Here is an 18,571-nt window from a genome sequence, read left to right on the forward strand (position 1 = left end):
TCTATTTAACATTCCAGGGGCTACCGTTTGTATTGAACTTAACAGAAAGGTGTTTTTCTGGACATGAAGACATGTTAGTAGTCTTATTGCTTTAACTAGTAGAGAAAGAGCTGAGCCTCTCTTTAAATTACAGAGAGGTACATTAATTAAGCCTTTTTATTTTGTATAGTACTAAGCAACTATTTTTACTGTGTTCAGATGAAAATGAGAGATAAATGAGATAAATGTTGAAGAAACTATGTAACAAATCCCTGATTCATGCAAATAATCTCTGTATTATTTACTGGATAATGCCTTCCACTAATCCTGGTTTTTCCTTTCTGATATGAGTTATGATTATATGTTGTAGGAGCATGCAAAACATTTCAAATTAGAATGATCAGATGCTTAATTTTCAGAATGTTCTTCACTCTTCTTGAAATATTTTTGTCACTTTTTAAAACTATGAGATTAAAAATGGGCACCCCAAATTTAAAATAATTCATTTCGAAGTATTTTGCACACCATTACTATGTTTCAACTGATCTTAACATTTTCTCCTTGATTTTTTTAGACTCCTAGAAGAGTGATTTCAGAAAATAAAGATGAAGCTCCATTTCGTAAAGTATTGGTCACCCCAGGAAGAGCATCAATTAAGAATTCTCCAGTAACTGGAATGTCTTTCAACAGAATTAATATTTCAGCTACTGCTGCGTCCACACCTCACAGAAATGGATTATTAGAAAATCGGTATGAAAACTTTGAAGGCAACCTGACTTCAATATTCATGATAGAAATAGGAATAGGTTGAAAAGGTGTATTAATAAATAGCTTTTCAGGTACATATAATTTGATAAGCATGAAGTGGATAGGGGTTCTTTCCTTGTGTGTGAACAAATGTTTATTTTTCCTTTATGAAATAGTGAAAGGAGGAAAAGGACATCCCCCGCGGTTGAGATGAATGAAGATTATCCTAAAGAAAATGATTCATCAAGGTGTGTTTTTTGTTTTTATTTTGATTAAGTTCTGTTTGTTTTACTATTAGCTATTTTAGTTATGGATTGAGTGTGTGTGTATGGGTGGGTGCATGTACATTTTCTGTGTACATCAATGTGTCAGTTAAAGCTGACGTTTTGCTTGGGAGCATAGAAGCGTAGGGTTGGTTAGCACCCTGAAGGCTCTACCTTGCCTTTTAATTAACTTTAATATTTAATTTTAACTATATTTACTTATTTTTATATGTTATACGTAGTTTTATGTTTTCATATTTGTACACAACCCAAAGTCTGTCTATGAAGGAGATGAGAGGATAAAAAGCTGAGCTTTCCCATTCTGTCCTAATTAAATTAAATGTTTGAAAGAGGCAGATTTATATTGAAGTAGTGTTTGGGTGTATTTTTCTAGTAGGATTAAACGTTTTAAGGAACCATTTGGTGACTGCGGATAAATGTAAGCTGAAGAATTAGTATAGCAAGTTGAAATAGTATAGTGTTTTACAAAAAATGCAATTAAGATCGTATGTATTTGTCTATAGCAATAACAAAGCCATGACTGATCCATCAAGAAAATTTTTACACAGCAGTAGAGAGAAGCAGATGAATTTGAAACAGGCTGAGGAAAACAGGATATCAGGTAAAGAAATGGCATTGTTTTTGACAGTGCTTAGTTAGTTTTCTAAGAATTATTTTGGATTTAATTTGCTAATTATAAAATTGGCAGAAATTAAAATGTAATCATATACATTAGTTCAAAATATAGAGGTGCAAATCAGCTTTTTTCCTTTAGAAGCACCAAAGGTCACTGGAAATCAGATGGCATATTAATTATAATAATTTTAACAACAACAACAGAGCAAATTGATTCATATCAATGGCAAATTGTTTTTGTTTCTCAATTTTAGTAAGAAATGGTCTTAGTAAAGTTCCCTACCTTCATCCTGAATCAGACATTCTATATTAAAATAGAAACGTAGGAGGATTCAGTTGTAATGTTTTTTCATGCTGTATAATACTTTCATTTAAAATCAAGACAAATTAGCCATTTTATAGAAAATGAAATCACAGAATAAGTGCTTAATAAATGATGCAAGTTGAAGAGAGCATGCCTTTGTTATTTAACTTCAGCTTCCAAATTAGAAAAGTGTTCCCAGGTCTATCTAGCACAGAGATTTTCAAACTTTTTCAGGCCACATAACCTATTACTTTAGAAAATATATTTTCAGAATCCGTGATTCGGAGGCAAAGTTCTGTCAATTAAAATGAGCTCTGCTCAGTTAAACCTTTTCCCCCATAGTTTCTCATGAAATCTCATCAAGTATTTACAGAACTCTGAGATTCCATGAATCAAGTTTGGAAAAAAAACATACTGTATCATACTTATTTGTTTATGTATTTCTTTATTGGATTTATATGCAGCTCCTCTCTGAGGACTCTATATTATTTATATGATATGAATGTTCTGCCTTAGACAGGTTTTAAAAATGTTGCAGGTAAAATACTTAATGCATTTCTTATATCTCAGAATATGATCAATATGATAGTATTGATATCATCCTGCTTCTGGAAATAAATATCCCAGTGATATTTAATAATAAAGATGAATTGTAACATGATAATTAATAGAAGGATACTAGTGGCCAGGGAATAAAATTTTGAGAAATAAGGTATTTGCAAAATAAATTTCTAGTATTTCTGTTTCGTTGAGAACTCTCTGCTTTTCTTAGCAAATGCACTCAGTTCAGAATTTCAAGAGACATATCAGGCTTCTGATAGAAGTTGATATATTCTGATTCTGAATCTTAATTGAATTACTAAATATTTGTGTGTAAGAGATATTGTTGGTCTCAGTTTTTACAAAACGTTTTGCATGTGTCTTTTCCAGGGGTTTTGCCTTTACAGTCATCTTCATTTTATGGAAGCAGATCTTCCACAAAGGATTATTCAGCTAGTAATTCTAATTTGGACAGGTAGGTACCAAAAATAACTATTCACCTTTAAAATGCTTTATCATAGGAATGATGTATTCATCAAAGAATCCATGTTTTCTGTGAAAGATAGTCATGCCAAACTAAATTATCTTTCATTTCTTTGTGCCAAGAAGTGAGCTGATTTAATTAGGTTAGGACATTAGAAGCCATTCCAAGTATTGTGTAAAAGACTAGCTACAGATATGCAGTCTCAGCAAGTGCTAGCAAGGGCTAAGTAATGTTGGCCTAGTATCCCTTAAGGAGATAATGAAGGTTGTTGGCCAAACTGGAAAACACAATAGCATATCTTTTCTGCATTGGGTCTGTCAAAACAGCATGGTTAGCTTTAAATAGATGTCAGGAATTGAGAACAATTTGAAGAAAGCTTTATAGATATTTAGATCTGCCAGGAACCATTTAACTAGTTATTGCTATGTGGTATCCTCAGCTTCCCCCCTGAAATGAGCATAGAGAATAAGTAAGTCCTATCAGAAGACTGCCTCAAAGAAATTTTGGTGCCAAGCCATGTAGAGCTTTAAAGATTAAAACCAGCATGTTGAATTAATTTTGGAAACCTATTGATAACAGATGCAGCATTTACACCAGTGTCACTTATCTGAGGCAACTCTTCCCTCTGCTCCCCAGCAGGGACAGTTTCATTTTGTACCAATTGCATCTTCCATATGAGGTTCAAAAGCAGTCTCTTCTACAGTTTAGTGGTTACGGGTTATACAACATTGTCACCCTATTCTTTTGCTTCAGGAAGGGCAGAAGCTAAACAAACACCAAAGCATCTAGCGATGTGTTTAACAGTGGCTGGAATCCACGACTTCCAAGTCATAGACCTGTTCATTCAGGAAGAATATTGTCCCATCCAGAGATACAGATGCACCTAACAGAGAATTTGGCAATTGCTGCACAAACAGCTATTCCACCTTGCTAGATTCAATCCAAACTGTGTTATTTATTTATATATATACATTTAATATCAGATTTAAAAACTTGTCCTTATAATATTATTAGTGCTTACTTGAGCATATTTGAAAAATCTGTGTCTCCTTTATGTGTGGAATACTGAATGTGAGCAATACTGAATTCAAAATAGTGTCACTATTTGATATTTCATGTTTGCTTATCTAACCACACAATCTAACCATAATTGTAATAAATTTTGTCATTTTTGAAACGGGTTTTATCCTTCTTATTTTATAGGTCTAATGTATTGAATCCTTCAGCCAAAAGAAGCTTAGGTTTTCTGTCTCAACCAGCCCCTCTTTCTGTCAAAAGACTGAGATCTAATCAGGATTACACGGGATGGAACAAGCCTCGAGTTCCCCTTACCACTCACCCACAGCAGCAGTTACAAGGGTTGGTTGTTGTATATTCAGCATCTCTTTTTATGTAGTTAATTACTGAGGAAATAGAAACTCACTTCAGCTTTCTCAGCATTTACAGTGTTCCCTCACTTTTTGTGGGGGTTGCGTTCCGAGACCGCCCGCGAAAGTCGAATTTCCGCGAAGTAGAGATGCGGAAGTAAATACACTATTTTTGGCTATGGACAGTATCACAAGCCTTCCCTTAACACTTTAAACTCCTAAATTGCAATTTCCCATTCCCTTAGCAACCATTTAGATTATTACTCACCATGTTTCTTTATTAAAGTTTATTTTAAAAAATATTTATTAAATGTGGACGAAAGTTTGGTGATGATATATGATGTCATCGGGCAGGAAAAACCGTGGTATAGGGGGGAAAACCGCAAAGTATTTTTTAATTAATATTTTTGAAAAACCGTGGCATAGACTTTTCGCGAAGTTTGAACCCGCGAAAATCGAGGGAACACTGTATAGCACTTTATTTTCTTTATTTTATAGCACTTTATTTTCAGAAAGTACTTTTTGCTTTCCTCCTTATTCTGTATAAACCAGGGGCGGATTGTACTTACTGCTGCTACCGTTGTGCTGTGTGCACAGCTTTGGGTCTCTGGCATGCGCGTGAGTGCATTGCAGCATGTTTTTGTTATTGCGCATGCACAGGAAGTAAAACCTCATCAAGGGACGCACGTGTGAGATTTCGGCAATTTTTTGTGCTTTGCGCATGCACAGAAGCAAAAAATCACTGAAATCTCTCATGTGCGTCCCCTCATGAGATTTTGCTTCATGCGCAGAAGCAAAAATACGTTGGGACGTGCACAGACCAGAGACCTAAAGCTGCGCACACAGCTCAACTTTTGCTACCGATGCGGTGTCCTTTACCATTCCGGTAGGAACCCACTACTAGTATAAACCGTAGTATTATGGTTTCCTAAGATAATGAGTAGGCAAGGATAATGCTTATGCACAAATACAGTGCTAGAATCATAATATCTTCTCAAATGAGATCCTTTTTTATTTCTAAAACATATCAATAAATAAGTGTAAATATGTATAATTAGGACAGCTAGGTAATGACCACTGGTCAATGTCAGATATATTTTCCTGCTTCCTCACTTTATTTGCTCTTTGCTATTTAGTTTCCCCATTCTGTATCTTCCTGCTGTGCCTCTTTCTCCATGTTCTGGGTGAGCAATGTGAGAATTTTAGACCTTGCTGTTCCAAGGTCTATTCCAGAATATCTCTTTTCTGCTTCTCCCAGTGCCGCTTTGCTGCTGACAGTATTGTATTCATCTAGAGATTGACTGGAGGACCTACACTATTCTATGGTCTTTGGTCCCAGGGACCACTCAGCTGTGTCTTAAAGGAAAAGTTTAGTTAACATTTTCTCAGTGTGTTGTTTAGCCTACTGTTTTGTTTAGATAGCCCATTATAGATTTTTAAGAAGGCATGATATAATCTGCGTAGCAAATCATATTTATGCTGCCAGTATTTTAATTTGATCATAATGTCTTGTTCTTCACAGATTTACAAATTTAGGAAACACATGTTACATGAATGCTATTTTACAGTCTTTATTTTCAATTCAATCATTTGCTAATGATCTTTTGAAGCAAAGTATCCCATGGAAAAAAGTTCCACTCAATGCGTTGATCAGGTAAGCATCACCTTTAGGAATAAATATTTTTTTTATGAATATCATCTCAAGCAACCAAATGATTTATGCAATTTATAACTTTGTTAAAATGTATAGATGTACACTGTCCTTCCTAGAAATATAATTTGACAATTGTAAAAGTAAATAGAAATATATTTCTTTTGTTTATTTATTTGTTTATTGATTGATTGATTGGTTGATTGATTGATTGGATTTCTATGCTGGTAATCCAGCATATACCGGTAATCCAGCTTCACAAATAAAATAGAGGTTCAAAATAAGATGAAAATGCAAGAATGTTTATCATTTAGTATTGTCAAATTTTTGAAAAGAGATGTTTCTATTTCAGCTTTTAAAACATTTTTAATAATGCTGCAAAAGGAAAATGTTAGATTTCCTGAAATCAGTTTGCTTTGTTGTGAAATCCCTGCTGCTTTTTGATAGTTTAGGGAGGAGATAGAGTTAGAGAAAATAATAAGAGAAAAAACTGAGGATACTAAGGTGCAAGCAAGCAATATATATAAGGTGTTAGTGAAGTCAGATGGGGATGTTATCCAAGGATTGACTAAATGGTGGCAAAATAAGATACAAAATGAGTCTACGGAGAGGGGCAGCATACAAATCTAATTAATTAATTAATTAATTAATTAATTACTTGTTTTCAGTTTTCCAAATATTTCCATACTCTAGCTCAGTGATGGCAAACCTTTTTTCCCTTGAGTGCCGAAAGATCGTGCGTGCATGCTATCATGCAGGCGCGAATACCCACACCCATAATTCAATGCCTAGAGAAGGCAAAAACAGCTCCCCCCCCCCCCCAAGAAGCTCTCTGGAGGTTGGATAATGGCCTGTTTCCCAACTAATTAATCAACTAATTAAAGTCACAAAGCTGAACTTGTTAACTTGTGGTTAGCATTCATTAAGGAATATGGGATAAAAGTACTCAGGAACAGACAGCTTGTATATAACTTCAAAAGCCACAATATTTAATTTTAATGCCCTGCTGGTCAGACAGAGAACATGACAAAATTGCCACATATCTGGTAACCCCAACAGGCTTTTTAATGTCAAAACACTGTCATGTGTTTTTTCTAGACGATTTACCAATTTACTTGCTAAAAAAGATTCATGTAGCCCTGAAGTAAAGAAAGAACTACTCAAGAAGGTGAAAAATTCAATTTCAGCTACAGCAGAGAGATTCTCTGGCTATATGCAAAATGTAAGTATCATACATTGAATAGAATAGAATTTTTATTGGCCAAGTGTGATTGGACACACAAGGAATTTGTCTTGGTGCATATGCTCTCAACGTACATGAAATAAAATATACATTTGTCAAGAATCATGTGGTACAACACTTAATGATTGTCATAGGGGTCAAATAAGCAATGAAGAAGCAATATTAATAAAAATCTTAGAATATACGCAACAAGTTACAGTCATACAGTCAACATGGGAGGAAATGGGTGATAGGAATGATGAGAAAAACTAGTAGAATAGAAGTGCAGATTTAGTAGAAAGTCTGACAGTGTTGAGGGAATTATTTGTTTAGTAGAGTGATGGCGTTCGGGAAAAAACTGTTCTTGTGTCTAGTTGTCTTGGTGTGCAGTGCTCTGTAGCGACGTTTTGAGGGTAGGAGTTGAAACAATTTGTGTCCAGGATGTGAGGGGTCAGTAAATATTTTACCCGCCCTCTTTTTGACTCGTGCAGTATACAGGTCCTCAATGGAAGGCAGATTGGCAGCAATTGTTTTTTCTGCAATTCTGATTATCCTCTGAAGTCTGTGTCGGTCCTGTTGGGTTGCAGCACCAAACCAGACAGTAACTGTTGAAGTAACTGTTGTCAGTAGTTTGAGCTATTTTATGAGCTTTTTCACTTGTTACATAAAATTTATATAAAAGCTGTTTCATAAAAGTACCCCAAACTAAAGTAATCTTATTTGGTAAAAGAGACAGAAAAAATACAGATGTTAGATGCTGTTAGAGTTTGATTTTTGATATAAATGTTTCTTGGAAAGCTCACGTGTAGCTATGAAATTAGAATAATAAAATAGTTACCCATATTATCTGTTATAAATGTGACCAATTAGTTGATTGTCTTATTAATCTTTTTTTCAGCCAAGTGTATTACTCTAGCACTGTATAAACAGAAAAGTTAAGACATTCATCAAAATAAATTTCAGAAAAAATTATTAGAATTTCCCTCCTATAAACATTGTCGGAAGAGAGCTGTGCCAATAAAGGAGAATATTTGTAGCTCAAGATTGATATGAGGAGATCCTTGGTGCTCTCTAAGCTTGGTTGTTTTCTTGCACAGGTTTCATTACCCAAACTAGGTAACATAATCAGTGTATTAGATGTAATTCAAAATTGGGGTCTGATAGCAGTTTTTAAGAGTAATGCAATTTATCACTCAGCATCAACTTTGATGAGCTTCAACTGATGTGTGAGTGACTTAACTGATCTAGGATTTAAATACATGGAGGGAGTAGGAAGGAGAAGACTGGATGGTTATACAAATGAAGGTCCCATGGGGTACAAATTCTGTATCAATTAACCATTATAATATTGAAAACTATTGTTTGTTTAGACCTTCTAAGATAGCCCGAAACCTATTGATGTATACATGCAGTTATTTCATTCTCAGTTGTGCTGACCTTACTGCTGCTACATTGAATTTGTAAAGAAATGTATCAGGAGGTTAAAAAGCTAACTCAGAAGGTCTGAACAAACATGGTTTTTAGCTGTTAAGTGGTAAACTATTAATTATCTCTCCTCTATGGAATCTTCACTGTATACCTGCAGCTTTTCCTCCAAGACAGAACTGTGGCTAATATTTATTATAGCTGATGTTCATATAAGGCAGCGTCGCTCCCTCCCACCTTTGGGACACCAGGAACCAGTTCCAAGGAGAGAGATTTTTCTACAGACTGGAGGGGGGGCATGGTTTCACATGCCTGCATCCTGTGGATGAGGCTTTGCTGGTTTGCATGGCTCAGTTGCTGGCATACCACGGCCCAGTGCCGGTTCATGGAGCAAGGGTTGGGGATCCCTGATATAAGGTACATAACATTTTGGCACAACTTGAGTAATAGGTTTCCTTATTGACCTCCATAATGCCATTTGAAGAAGAAAAACGTCAGTATATAATTTAAAGAAAATGATATGATTATGAAACATGAATAAGTACAGGAAATTCACCAATTTTCACTATTGTAATGATTATTTACAATGAATCGCAATGTTGCCAATTTTAGTTGAATTAGAGGCAATTCTCATTTAGCAGTTGCCTTGCTAAGCAAATGTTCATAGTCATACAGCTATGAAAAAAGTAATTTTGTAACCAATTCTCAAATTTATGATTTCATAAGTTTTTAAAGCAAAGGAAAACTGAAATAAGATCATAAAATTGAGGTGTTTTACTTAGCTACTGTTTATTTAATGGTCCCAATTGTGGTCACTAAATGAGGACTACCTGCAGTGGTTCCAGTATATTGAACCAGCTTTAAATAATTTATACTATACTATTGAAATTATACTATGTATAAATATGTTGAGGGAATGTTAAAGCTGGACTTTTAAGAAACATACTGATGATTTTAGGATGCTCATGAATTCTTAAGCCAGTGCTTGGATCAGTTGAAGGAGGACATGGAAAAACTGAACAAAACGTGGAAGAGTGAGCCTATTTCTACTGAAGACAACTTGTCTGGACGCATATCTGATGACTTTTCAGCCACTAAAGTTTATACATGTCCAGTAATTGCAAATCTAGAATTTGAAGTTCAACATTCAATCATATGTAAAATGTAAGTCTTTAACGATATTATTTTTTTCACATTCCTGTCTGTTTCCTTTCCTCATATCATTCTCATTGAGTTGGATGTTAATATACACAAGGCCTGGCTTCTCAAGCCATTTAAGTAGTGGTTGATTCTAATGTAACTAAGCATCATTCACTGGCACTGCTAGCATAACTTGGAAAAAAATATATAGATAAATATATTCAAATCCCTGCTTTAGTTGAAATTCAGGAGGCCCTATATATTTTCTCAAAGATATTGAAAATAATTAAAAGTGGGCATATTTTAATTTATCTAGACCAGTGTTTCCTAACCTTGGCAACTTGAAGCTATCTGGACTTCAACTCCCAGAATTCCCCAGCCAGCATTTACTGGCTGGAGAATTTTGGGAGTTGAAGTTCCAAATATCTTCAAGTTGCCAAGGTTGGGAAACACTGATCTAGACAAGTGTTTGCAACCATTGGCTTTGAACCTCAGCTTGCAATTAATGACATCTTGGGATTTGTAATTCAGAAACATCTGGGAGAAAACAGATGCCAACACAGAGATTGCGTTGTTCAGGGAAAGAGCTACAGTCAGTATTTTAATATTGTATACTTCTTATTTAAGAACACTTAAACTCTTGTGAGGAATCCAGTAGTGCCATTCCTCTTATGGCACAGCTTTTCATTTCAGCAAATGCTTTCACATTAAAGAAGTATGCGAACCATTTTGGCTGTTCTTTTTTTAGCCTTCCCCTATCCATCTCCAAAAATCTGTTACAGAAAGTTATGGGAACTTCCAGAGCATCTGGAAAAGTATTTTGAAAAGAGACAAATATATATAAAAAATGAATCAGCTGGATTAAAAGGTGTTGCATTCTAACTTGTGCTAAAATGTTATCTGCGTATGGTATTAAAAATGTGGTAAGCTAAATGAGGTAAAACTTTTCCCTGCAGGTGTGGTGAAACTGTCATCAAGCGGGAACAATTTAATGATCTTTCCATTGACTTGCCACGAAGGAAAAAGCTGCTTCCTTCTCGATCAATCCAAGATTCTTTGGATCTCTTTTTCCGGGTATACAACACAAATCCTTCTATACGTTATTATATCTTAAATTTTATTTATTTTTGTAAATGTTTTCTGAATATTATTTGTACTGTATATTTTTTAAAATTGAAAATGGAATACAAATAAATTTATTTATTTATTTATTACTTAGATTTGTATGCCGCCCCTCTCCGAAGACTCGGGGCGGCTCACAACACGTGGAAACAAATCATAAATAATCTGACAATTTAAAATATTAAAGATTTAAAAAAGACCCCATATACTAACAGACATACACACAAGCATACCATATGTAAATTAAACATGCCCAGGGGAAGATGTTTCAGTTACCCCATGCCTGACGGCAAAGGTGGGTTTTAAGGAGTTTACGGAAGGCAGGAAGAGTAGGGGCAGTTCTAATCTCCGGGGGGAGTTGGTTCCAGAGGGCCGGTGCCGCCACAGAGAAGGCTCTTCCCCTGGGGCCCGCCAACCGACATTGTTTAGTTGACGGGACCCGGAGAAGGCCCACTCTGTGGGACCTAATCGGTCGCTGGGATTCGTGCGGCAGGAGGCGGTCTCGGAGATATTCTGGTCCAATGCCATGAAGGGCTTTAAAGGTCATAACCAACACTTTGAATAGTGACCGGAAACTGATCGGCAGCCAATGCAGACTGCGGAGTGATGGTGAAACATGGGCATACCTAGGTAAGCCCATGACTGCTCTCGCAGCTGCATTCTGCACGATCTGAAGTTTCCGAACACTTTTCAAAGGTAGCCCCATGTAGAGAGCATTACAGTAGTCGAACCTCGAGGTGATGAGGGCATGAGTGACTGTGAGCAATGAGTCCCGGTCCAGATAGGGCCGCAACTGGTGCACCAGGCGAACCTGGGCAAACGCCCCCCTCGCCACAGCTGAGAGATGTTTTTCTAATGTGAGCTGTGGATCGAGGAGGACGCCCAAGTTGCGGACCCTCTCTGAGGGGGTCAATAATTCCCCCCCCCAGGGTGATGGACGGACAGATGGAGTTGTCCTTGGGAGGCAGGACCCACAGCCACTCCGTCTTATCCGGGTTGAGCTTGAGTCTGTTGACACCCATCCAGGCCCCAACAGCCTCCAGGCACCGGCACATCACTTCCACCGCTTCGTTGACTGGGCATGGGGTGCAGATGTAAAGCTGGGTATCATCCGCATATTGATGATACCTCACCCCATGTCCTTGGATGATCTCGCCCAGCGGTTTCATGTTGATGTTGAATAGCAAGGGGGAGAGGACCGACCCCTGAGGCACCCCACAAGGGAGAAACCTAGGAGTCGACCTCTGACCCCCCACTAACACCGACTGCGACCGGCCAGAGAGGTAGGAGGAGAACCACTGAAGGACAGTGCCTCCCACCCCCAACCCCTCCAGCCGGTGCAGAAGGATACCATGGTCGATGGTATCGAAAGCCGCTGAGAGGTCAAGGAGCACCAGGACAGAGGATAAACCCCTGTCCCGGGCCCGCCAGAGATCATCCATCAATGCGACCAAAGCGGTTTCCGTGCTGTAACCGGGCCTGAAACCCGACTGCTGGGGACCTAGATAATCGGCTTCTTCCAAGGACCGCTGGAGCTGGAGTGCCACCACCTTCTCAACAACCTTCCCCATAAAGGGAAGGTTGGAGACTGGACGATAGTAGTTAAGCACAGCTGGGTCCAGGGAGGGCTTCTTGAGGAGGGGGCGCACGAGCGCTTCTTTATAGAGTGATGGAAAAACTCCCCTCCCCAAGGAAGCGTTGGTAATCTCCTGGCCGAAACCAACCAGGAGGGACACGGATCCAGTAAACAGGTGGCAGAACTCACAGCTCCAATGGCCTTGTCCACTTCATCAGGTGTCACCAGATCAAACTCTTCCCAGACAGGTGGACAAGTACGTGCCCCAGTCACCTCGACTGACTCGTTGTCAGTCGACTCTGTTTCACAATTGGAGTCGAGGTCGGCCCGGATCCGAGCGACTTTATCAGCGAAAAACATGTTAAAATCCTCGGCACTACTCTGCAAGGGCTCCCCAACTCCCCCCTGGTTAAGAAGGGAGCGGGTCACCCTAAACAGAGCGGCCAGGCGGGATTCCGCTGATGCAATCAAGGCGGCATGGTACGCGCATCTTGCCGCCTTGAGCGCCACTTTGTAAGTCTTAATAAAAGCTCTTACAAGTGTTCGGTCGGATTCAGACCTACTCTTCCTCCATCGCTTCTCTAGACGTCTCTTCTGGCGTTTCAACTCCCGGAGCTCCTCGTTGAACCATGGAGCTCTACGGGGTCTAGCGCCTCGGAGAGGTCGCAAAGGCGCAATCCGGTCAAGAGCCTCCGCTGCGGCCTTGTTCCAGGCTTCCACAAGAGACTCTGCCGAACTGTGGACAAGTGCCTCTGGTATAACCCCAAGCGCCGTCTGAAAGCCCTCAGGGTCCATCAGGCGTCTGGGGCGGAACATCTTAATTGGTTCCGCCTCCCTGCGGGGAAGGATTGGAGCCAGGAAGTCAAGCCGTAGAAGGAAATGGTCTGACCATGACAAAGGCAACGCATCTAAGCCCCTTAGTCTCAGACCATTACTCAGTTGCTCGGAAAGGAATACCATGTCAGGTGCGTGCCCTCCCTCGTGAGTTGGACCCTGTACTACTTGAGTCAGGTCCATGGCTGTCATGGTGGCCATGAACTCCTGTGCCAACCAAGAGGTTTCGCCGAGTGACGGCAGGTTGAAGTCCCCCAGGACAATAAGTCCGGGGAACTCCACCGCCAACCCGGCTACCTCCTCGAGTAGCACAGGCAGGGCTTTTGACACGCAGCTGGGAGGCAGGTACGTGAGAAATAAGCCCACCTGAACCCCTAAGTCCAACTTCAGCAAGAGAGACTCGCAACCCGCAATTTCCGGAGCAATGAGTCCACGCAGGCAAAGGCTCTCTCTGGCTATAATAGCCACTCCTCCCCCCCTTCCCTGGGGTCGAGGTTGATGCCATATCTGAAACCCGGCTGGGCAGATTTCAGAGAGAGGAACACCTCCCTCCGGGCCCAGCCAGGTTTCAGTAATACATGCCAGGTCGGCCTCCTCATCCAGGATCAAATCCCGGATGAGGAGAGCTTTATTTACCACCGACCTGGCATTAAGCAGCAGCAACCTGAGCCCATGTTGAAGAGCGATCTTGTGAAAATATGAAGAATTGAGTTACATGAGCTTGTTTCAAGTTTCTCCATGGCCTTTTTTGGGAATGGGGTGGGTGGGGAGAATCTTTTATGGTAAAAAAAATCCTGAAGGTATTAATTCTCTGTACATTAATTCTCTATGTAACTTTTGGGCCAACTTTTAACTGTATTAATCTCAAAAACAAATTACTCAGAGGTTCTGGTTCTTTTACAATGTCTTATTCTCTATATTTTTTTAATGGATATTTGATGTAATGAAAGATTTTCTATCAGGTGTAAATACAGTGATCCCCCGCTCGTTGCGAGGGTTCCGTTCCAGGACCCCCCGCAACGAGCGGGTTTTTGCGAAGTAGCGCTGCGGAAGTAAAAACACCATCTGCGCATGTGCAGATGGTGTTTTTACTCCCACAGCGCTAGCGAGGAGCCGAAGATTGGGGGCGGCGCGGCTGTTTGCCGCCGGCATGGGGGGCTTCCTAGCAGCCCCCCAAACCCGGGTTGGGGGTCCGGGGGGCGCTGGCTCTCGACGCTTTCGAGCTGAGTCCGGGAGCGAATTCGCTTCCGGACTCAGCTCAAAAGCGCCGATAGCCAGCGCCAACGAACGGCTTGTCCACGCTGGCTCTCGGCGCTTTCGAGCTGAGTCCGGGAGCGAATTCGCTTCCGGACTCAGCTCAAAAGCGCCGATAGCCAGCGCCAACGAACGGCTTGTCCACGCTGGCTCTCGGCGCTTTCGAGCTGAGTCCGGGAGCGAATTCGCTTCCGGACTCAGCTCAAAAGCGCCGATAGCCAGCGCCAACGAACGGCTTGTCCACGCTGGCTCTCGGCGCTTTCGAGCTGAGTCCGGGAGCGAATTCGCTTCCGGACTCAGCTCAAAAGCGCCGATAGCCAGCGCCAGCGAACGGCTTGTCCACGCTGGCTCTCGGCGCTTTCGAGCTGAGTCCTGGAGCGAATTCGCTTCAGGACTCAGCTCGAAAGCGGCGAGAATGAACGGCGTGGGCGGGCGAAAGGCGGGCGGCAGCGAGGAGTTTGCGTGGGCGGTGGGGAAACTCCTTGCTGATGCCCGCTGCTCGCCCTCCCGCCAGCAAGAGGGGGAAGACCCAGGGAAGCCGCCCAGCAGCTGATCTGCCGGGCCCCATCTACGCATGCGTGCCCATAGAAAAAGGGCACGCATGCGTAGATGGTGTTTTGACTTCCGGGTTCAAAAATCGCAAATTACCCTGTTCGCAATGGTTGGGGACGCAATAACCGGGGGATCACTGTAGATGCAATTGTTTGGAGGGAGGAATACGAAAACAGGAAAAGAAAACTATTTTAAAGAATTTTTTTTCTCAGATTACAAATCTTGCATATATTGTATCTCTTAGGCAGAAGAAATAGAATACTCCTGTGAGAAGTGTAGTGGAAAATCTGCTCTTGTTACACACAAATTCAGTCGGTTTCCCAGGTAGGTATACAAACTTGGTACAAAAGTTATACCAAAATACTGGCAACTTTTAGAATCTATGAGATAAAAATATTTAGGGCACAAACAAGTGCATGATATTGGTCCTAAAATAACTAGAAACATAGAAACATAGAAGTCTGACGGCAGAAAAAGACCTCATGGTCCATCTAGTCTGCCCTTATACTATTTTCTGTATTTTATCTTAGGATGGATATATGTTTATCTCAGGCATGTTTAAATTCAGTTACTGTGGATTTATCTACCACATCTGCTGGAAGTTTGTTCCAAGGATCTACTACTCTTTCAGTAAAATAATATTTTCTCATGTTGCTTTTGATCTTTCCCCCAACTAACTTCAGATTGTGTCCCCTTGTTCTTCTGTTCACTTTCCTATTAAAAACACTTCCCTCCTGGACCTTATTTAACCCTTTAATATATTTAAATGTTTCGATCATGTCCCCCCTTTTCCTTCTGTCCTCCAGACTATACAGATTGAGTTCATTAAGTCTTTCCTGATACGTTTTATGCTTAAGACCTTCCACCATTCTGAATTACATGAATTTAAATTTTGAACAGTGTCATTCTTGGAAATTAGGACAATGCTTCCATCAAATCTTATAAAAGCAAAATTCTTTTTGTTAAAAACTGGCAAAGCAGCAGAAACATTTAAAATGATTCTAGGTGTAAAATGATAGGTTGGACCCCAAATCTATTTCCTGTAGTTGTAAAGATTTTGGTAAGTTCCTGTTCCTTCTGCAGATTCCTCATTCCCCACTACTTGCTCTAGGGCAGGAGTGTCAAAACTTGAATTTAGGGCAGGAGTGTCAAACTTGAATCGTCAGGTGGTCAAGTGACATATCATGATTCCACCCCTCCCCCTTTGCTAAACTGGGGGTGGGCATGGCCAGCACATCCAGGCTGCGAGTTTGATGCCCTTGCTCTAGAGAGTTCTCGGACTCTGGAATAGTGAGGAGGGGATTGTTCTAGAATGAGGGAACATTTCAAAAGGAAGGAAATTACCTTCCTCTGCTTGTGGCTGGAGGTAGGATGAAATTTCGCTCTGATTCCATACTTTGGAACAAGAAAAACTCCAGCATTTAAAAGTTAAAAGTGTATAATTTTATAAGGAACTGACAGGCCTCTAGTTTTTATGTATTACTTAAGAGAATAGTTGTTTCTACATAGTAAACAATCTATACATTTCCTTCTTGTCTCTTAAAGGGTTTTAATACTTCATCTGAAACGCTACAGTTTCAATGTGGTGCTCTCCCTCAACCACAAAGTAGGGCAGCAAGTAGTTATTCCAAGATTTTTGACTCTGCAGTCACACTGCACAGAAAGCACAAGGCCCCCCCTTAATCTTGGATGGAGTGCGCAATCGGTCATGTGAGTTCTTCCACTTGTTCTAGTAATAATGTTTATAGAATGGTTTATTTTTGTTACAGTGAAATTTTAATTGATCTTTGTTTAGCGGTCTTTGAATACAGTAGATACAATTTATATTCAGATATCGCCCCTGAAATAATGGGGGGAAAGTCTAGAGAATCTAGATTTTTCTAAATTATTAAGATTAAGCGGTGCCTGATGGAAAAAGTGAGATGATGTGATTCTGATCTATGAAACAAGATTGTAGAGAACTCAGATGTTAAAGGTTTCCATAATTTTTTTGCCAGCAGTGACAGTTAATTCAAAGACTGTTGCTCATAGTTTCTTAACACTGTAGTATGAACTTGGATCCCCATTAAAATGGCTATATGTGATAATTTTCTGAAATAAATGCTACTTTTCTTTTAAATCAGTTCTCGGCCATTAAAAGTCTCCCAGATGGTGAATTCCTGCTCTGTATTGACTTCTACACCTTGTCGGTGAGTAGCATGACTTTGAAGTATTTGGAAAAAAAGACCAAGTCTTTAGAAATTGATTTTGCACTAAATATTTGCTCTGTATTTTAGAAAATTTTGGTAGATTATTTTATATTGTTAACATTGACTTTTGTTACTTGGTTGGCTACTTGGTTGGTTGGTTGCTGAATTAAGCGAGGTCATTAAGTGAGGACTGCCTGTAGTCTTGTAGTGGGTTCTAAATTAGTTTGCAACCGGCTTGTGTGCCTGTGTGTGGGACACTTCTGCTCATGTGCCTTTACTAATGAACTGTTAAGGCACTAATTATTCTGGATAGAACACATGCTGGCTTTATGGGAGTACAGTGATCTCTCGATTAGCGCGGGGGTTACGTTCCAAGACCTCCCGCGCTAATCGATTTCCGCGTTATAGTGGTGCGGAAGTAAAAAACACCATCTACGCATGCGCGCCATTTTTTTTTCATGGCCGCACATGCGCAGATGGTGGAGTTTGCGTGTGGGCGGCGGGGAAGACCAAGGGAAGGTTCCTTCAGCTGCCCAACAGCTGATCTGCTCCGCAGCGCGGAAGCAGCGAGGAGCCGAAGATGGGGTAAAGGCAAAGGGGAAACCCCATCTTCGGCTCCTCGCTGCTGCCGCGCTGCGGAGCGGATCAGGTGTTGGGCGGCTGAAGGAACCTTCCCTTGGTCTTCCCGCCGCCCAGGCAAAGGGGAAACCCCAAGATCGCTTGCCGCTTGCCGCTTGCCGTATTGCAGCTTGGAGCCTTGCTTCGCCTCCTTCGCTGCAATACGGCAAGCGGCAAGCGATCTTGGGGTTTCCCCTTTGCCTGGGCGGCGCTGGGGCCATGCGGAGCCGCTCATCTAGGGGGGCGTGGACCGGCAAGGTGCCCTCCGCTCTCTCTCTTTCTCTCCCTGTTACCGGTGTGGTATAAGAGAGAGAAAGAAAGAGAAAGGAGGGCGACTTGCCAGTCCACGCCCCCCTGGATGAGCGGCCCCGCATGGCCCCAGCGCCGGACTCCGCCGTTGCCTCCGCCCTTGTTCGGCTCTGCAGCTGAGAGGCCACGTCCACCCCCTCCTCGGTGTCCCCGGCACCCAGCGTCCCCACGCCGCCTCCACCTCCCGGTAATGCGCCCGACCTCTGCCTCTCTCTTTCTCTCTCATATACCACGCCGGCAACAGGGAGAGAAAGAGAGAGAGAACTAGCGCGGACTTATAGAAACATAGAAACATAGAAGACTGATTATTATTTTGATTATTTTATTATTAATTATTTTTTAATTAATATTTTTTGAAA

The 18,571-nt window shown here is 40.9% G+C and overlaps 1 protein-coding gene across 4 annotated transcripts in view; it reads left to right on the forward strand.

Moving 5' to 3' along the window:
- The window catches only part of USP37 (ubiquitin specific peptidase 37), a 52,538-nt gene that overhangs the window by 19,125 nt on the left and 14,842 nt on the right, over positions 1 to 18,571 (forward strand). For all 4 annotated transcript variants that reach the window (XM_070729348.1, XM_070729365.1, XM_070729358.1 and 1 more), the window contains exons 5-16: positions 554 to 729; positions 903 to 974; positions 1,514 to 1,611; positions 2,860 to 2,944; positions 4,157 to 4,312; positions 5,843 to 5,974; positions 7,070 to 7,193; positions 9,577 to 9,782; positions 10,715 to 10,832; positions 15,341 to 15,420; positions 16,642 to 16,806; positions 17,220 to 17,285. In XM_070729348.1, the coding sequence (XP_070585449.1) occupies positions 554 to 729; positions 903 to 974; positions 1,514 to 1,611; positions 2,860 to 2,944; positions 4,157 to 4,312; positions 5,843 to 5,974; positions 7,070 to 7,193; positions 9,577 to 9,782; positions 10,715 to 10,832; positions 15,341 to 15,420; positions 16,642 to 16,806; positions 17,220 to 17,285 (1,478 nt within the window). The remainder of the gene's footprint in view (positions 1 to 553; positions 730 to 902; positions 975 to 1,513; positions 1,612 to 2,859; positions 2,945 to 4,156; positions 4,313 to 5,842; positions 5,975 to 7,069; positions 7,194 to 9,576; positions 9,783 to 10,714; positions 10,833 to 15,340; positions 15,421 to 16,641; positions 16,807 to 17,219; positions 17,286 to 18,571) is intronic.

The sequence above is a fragment of the Erythrolamprus reginae genome, chromosome 1, assembly GCF_031021105.1.
Source record: "Erythrolamprus reginae isolate rEryReg1 chromosome 1, rEryReg1.hap1, whole genome shotgun sequence".
Classification (NCBI taxonomy): domain Eukaryota; kingdom Metazoa; phylum Chordata; class Lepidosauria; order Squamata; family Dipsadidae; genus Erythrolamprus; species Erythrolamprus reginae.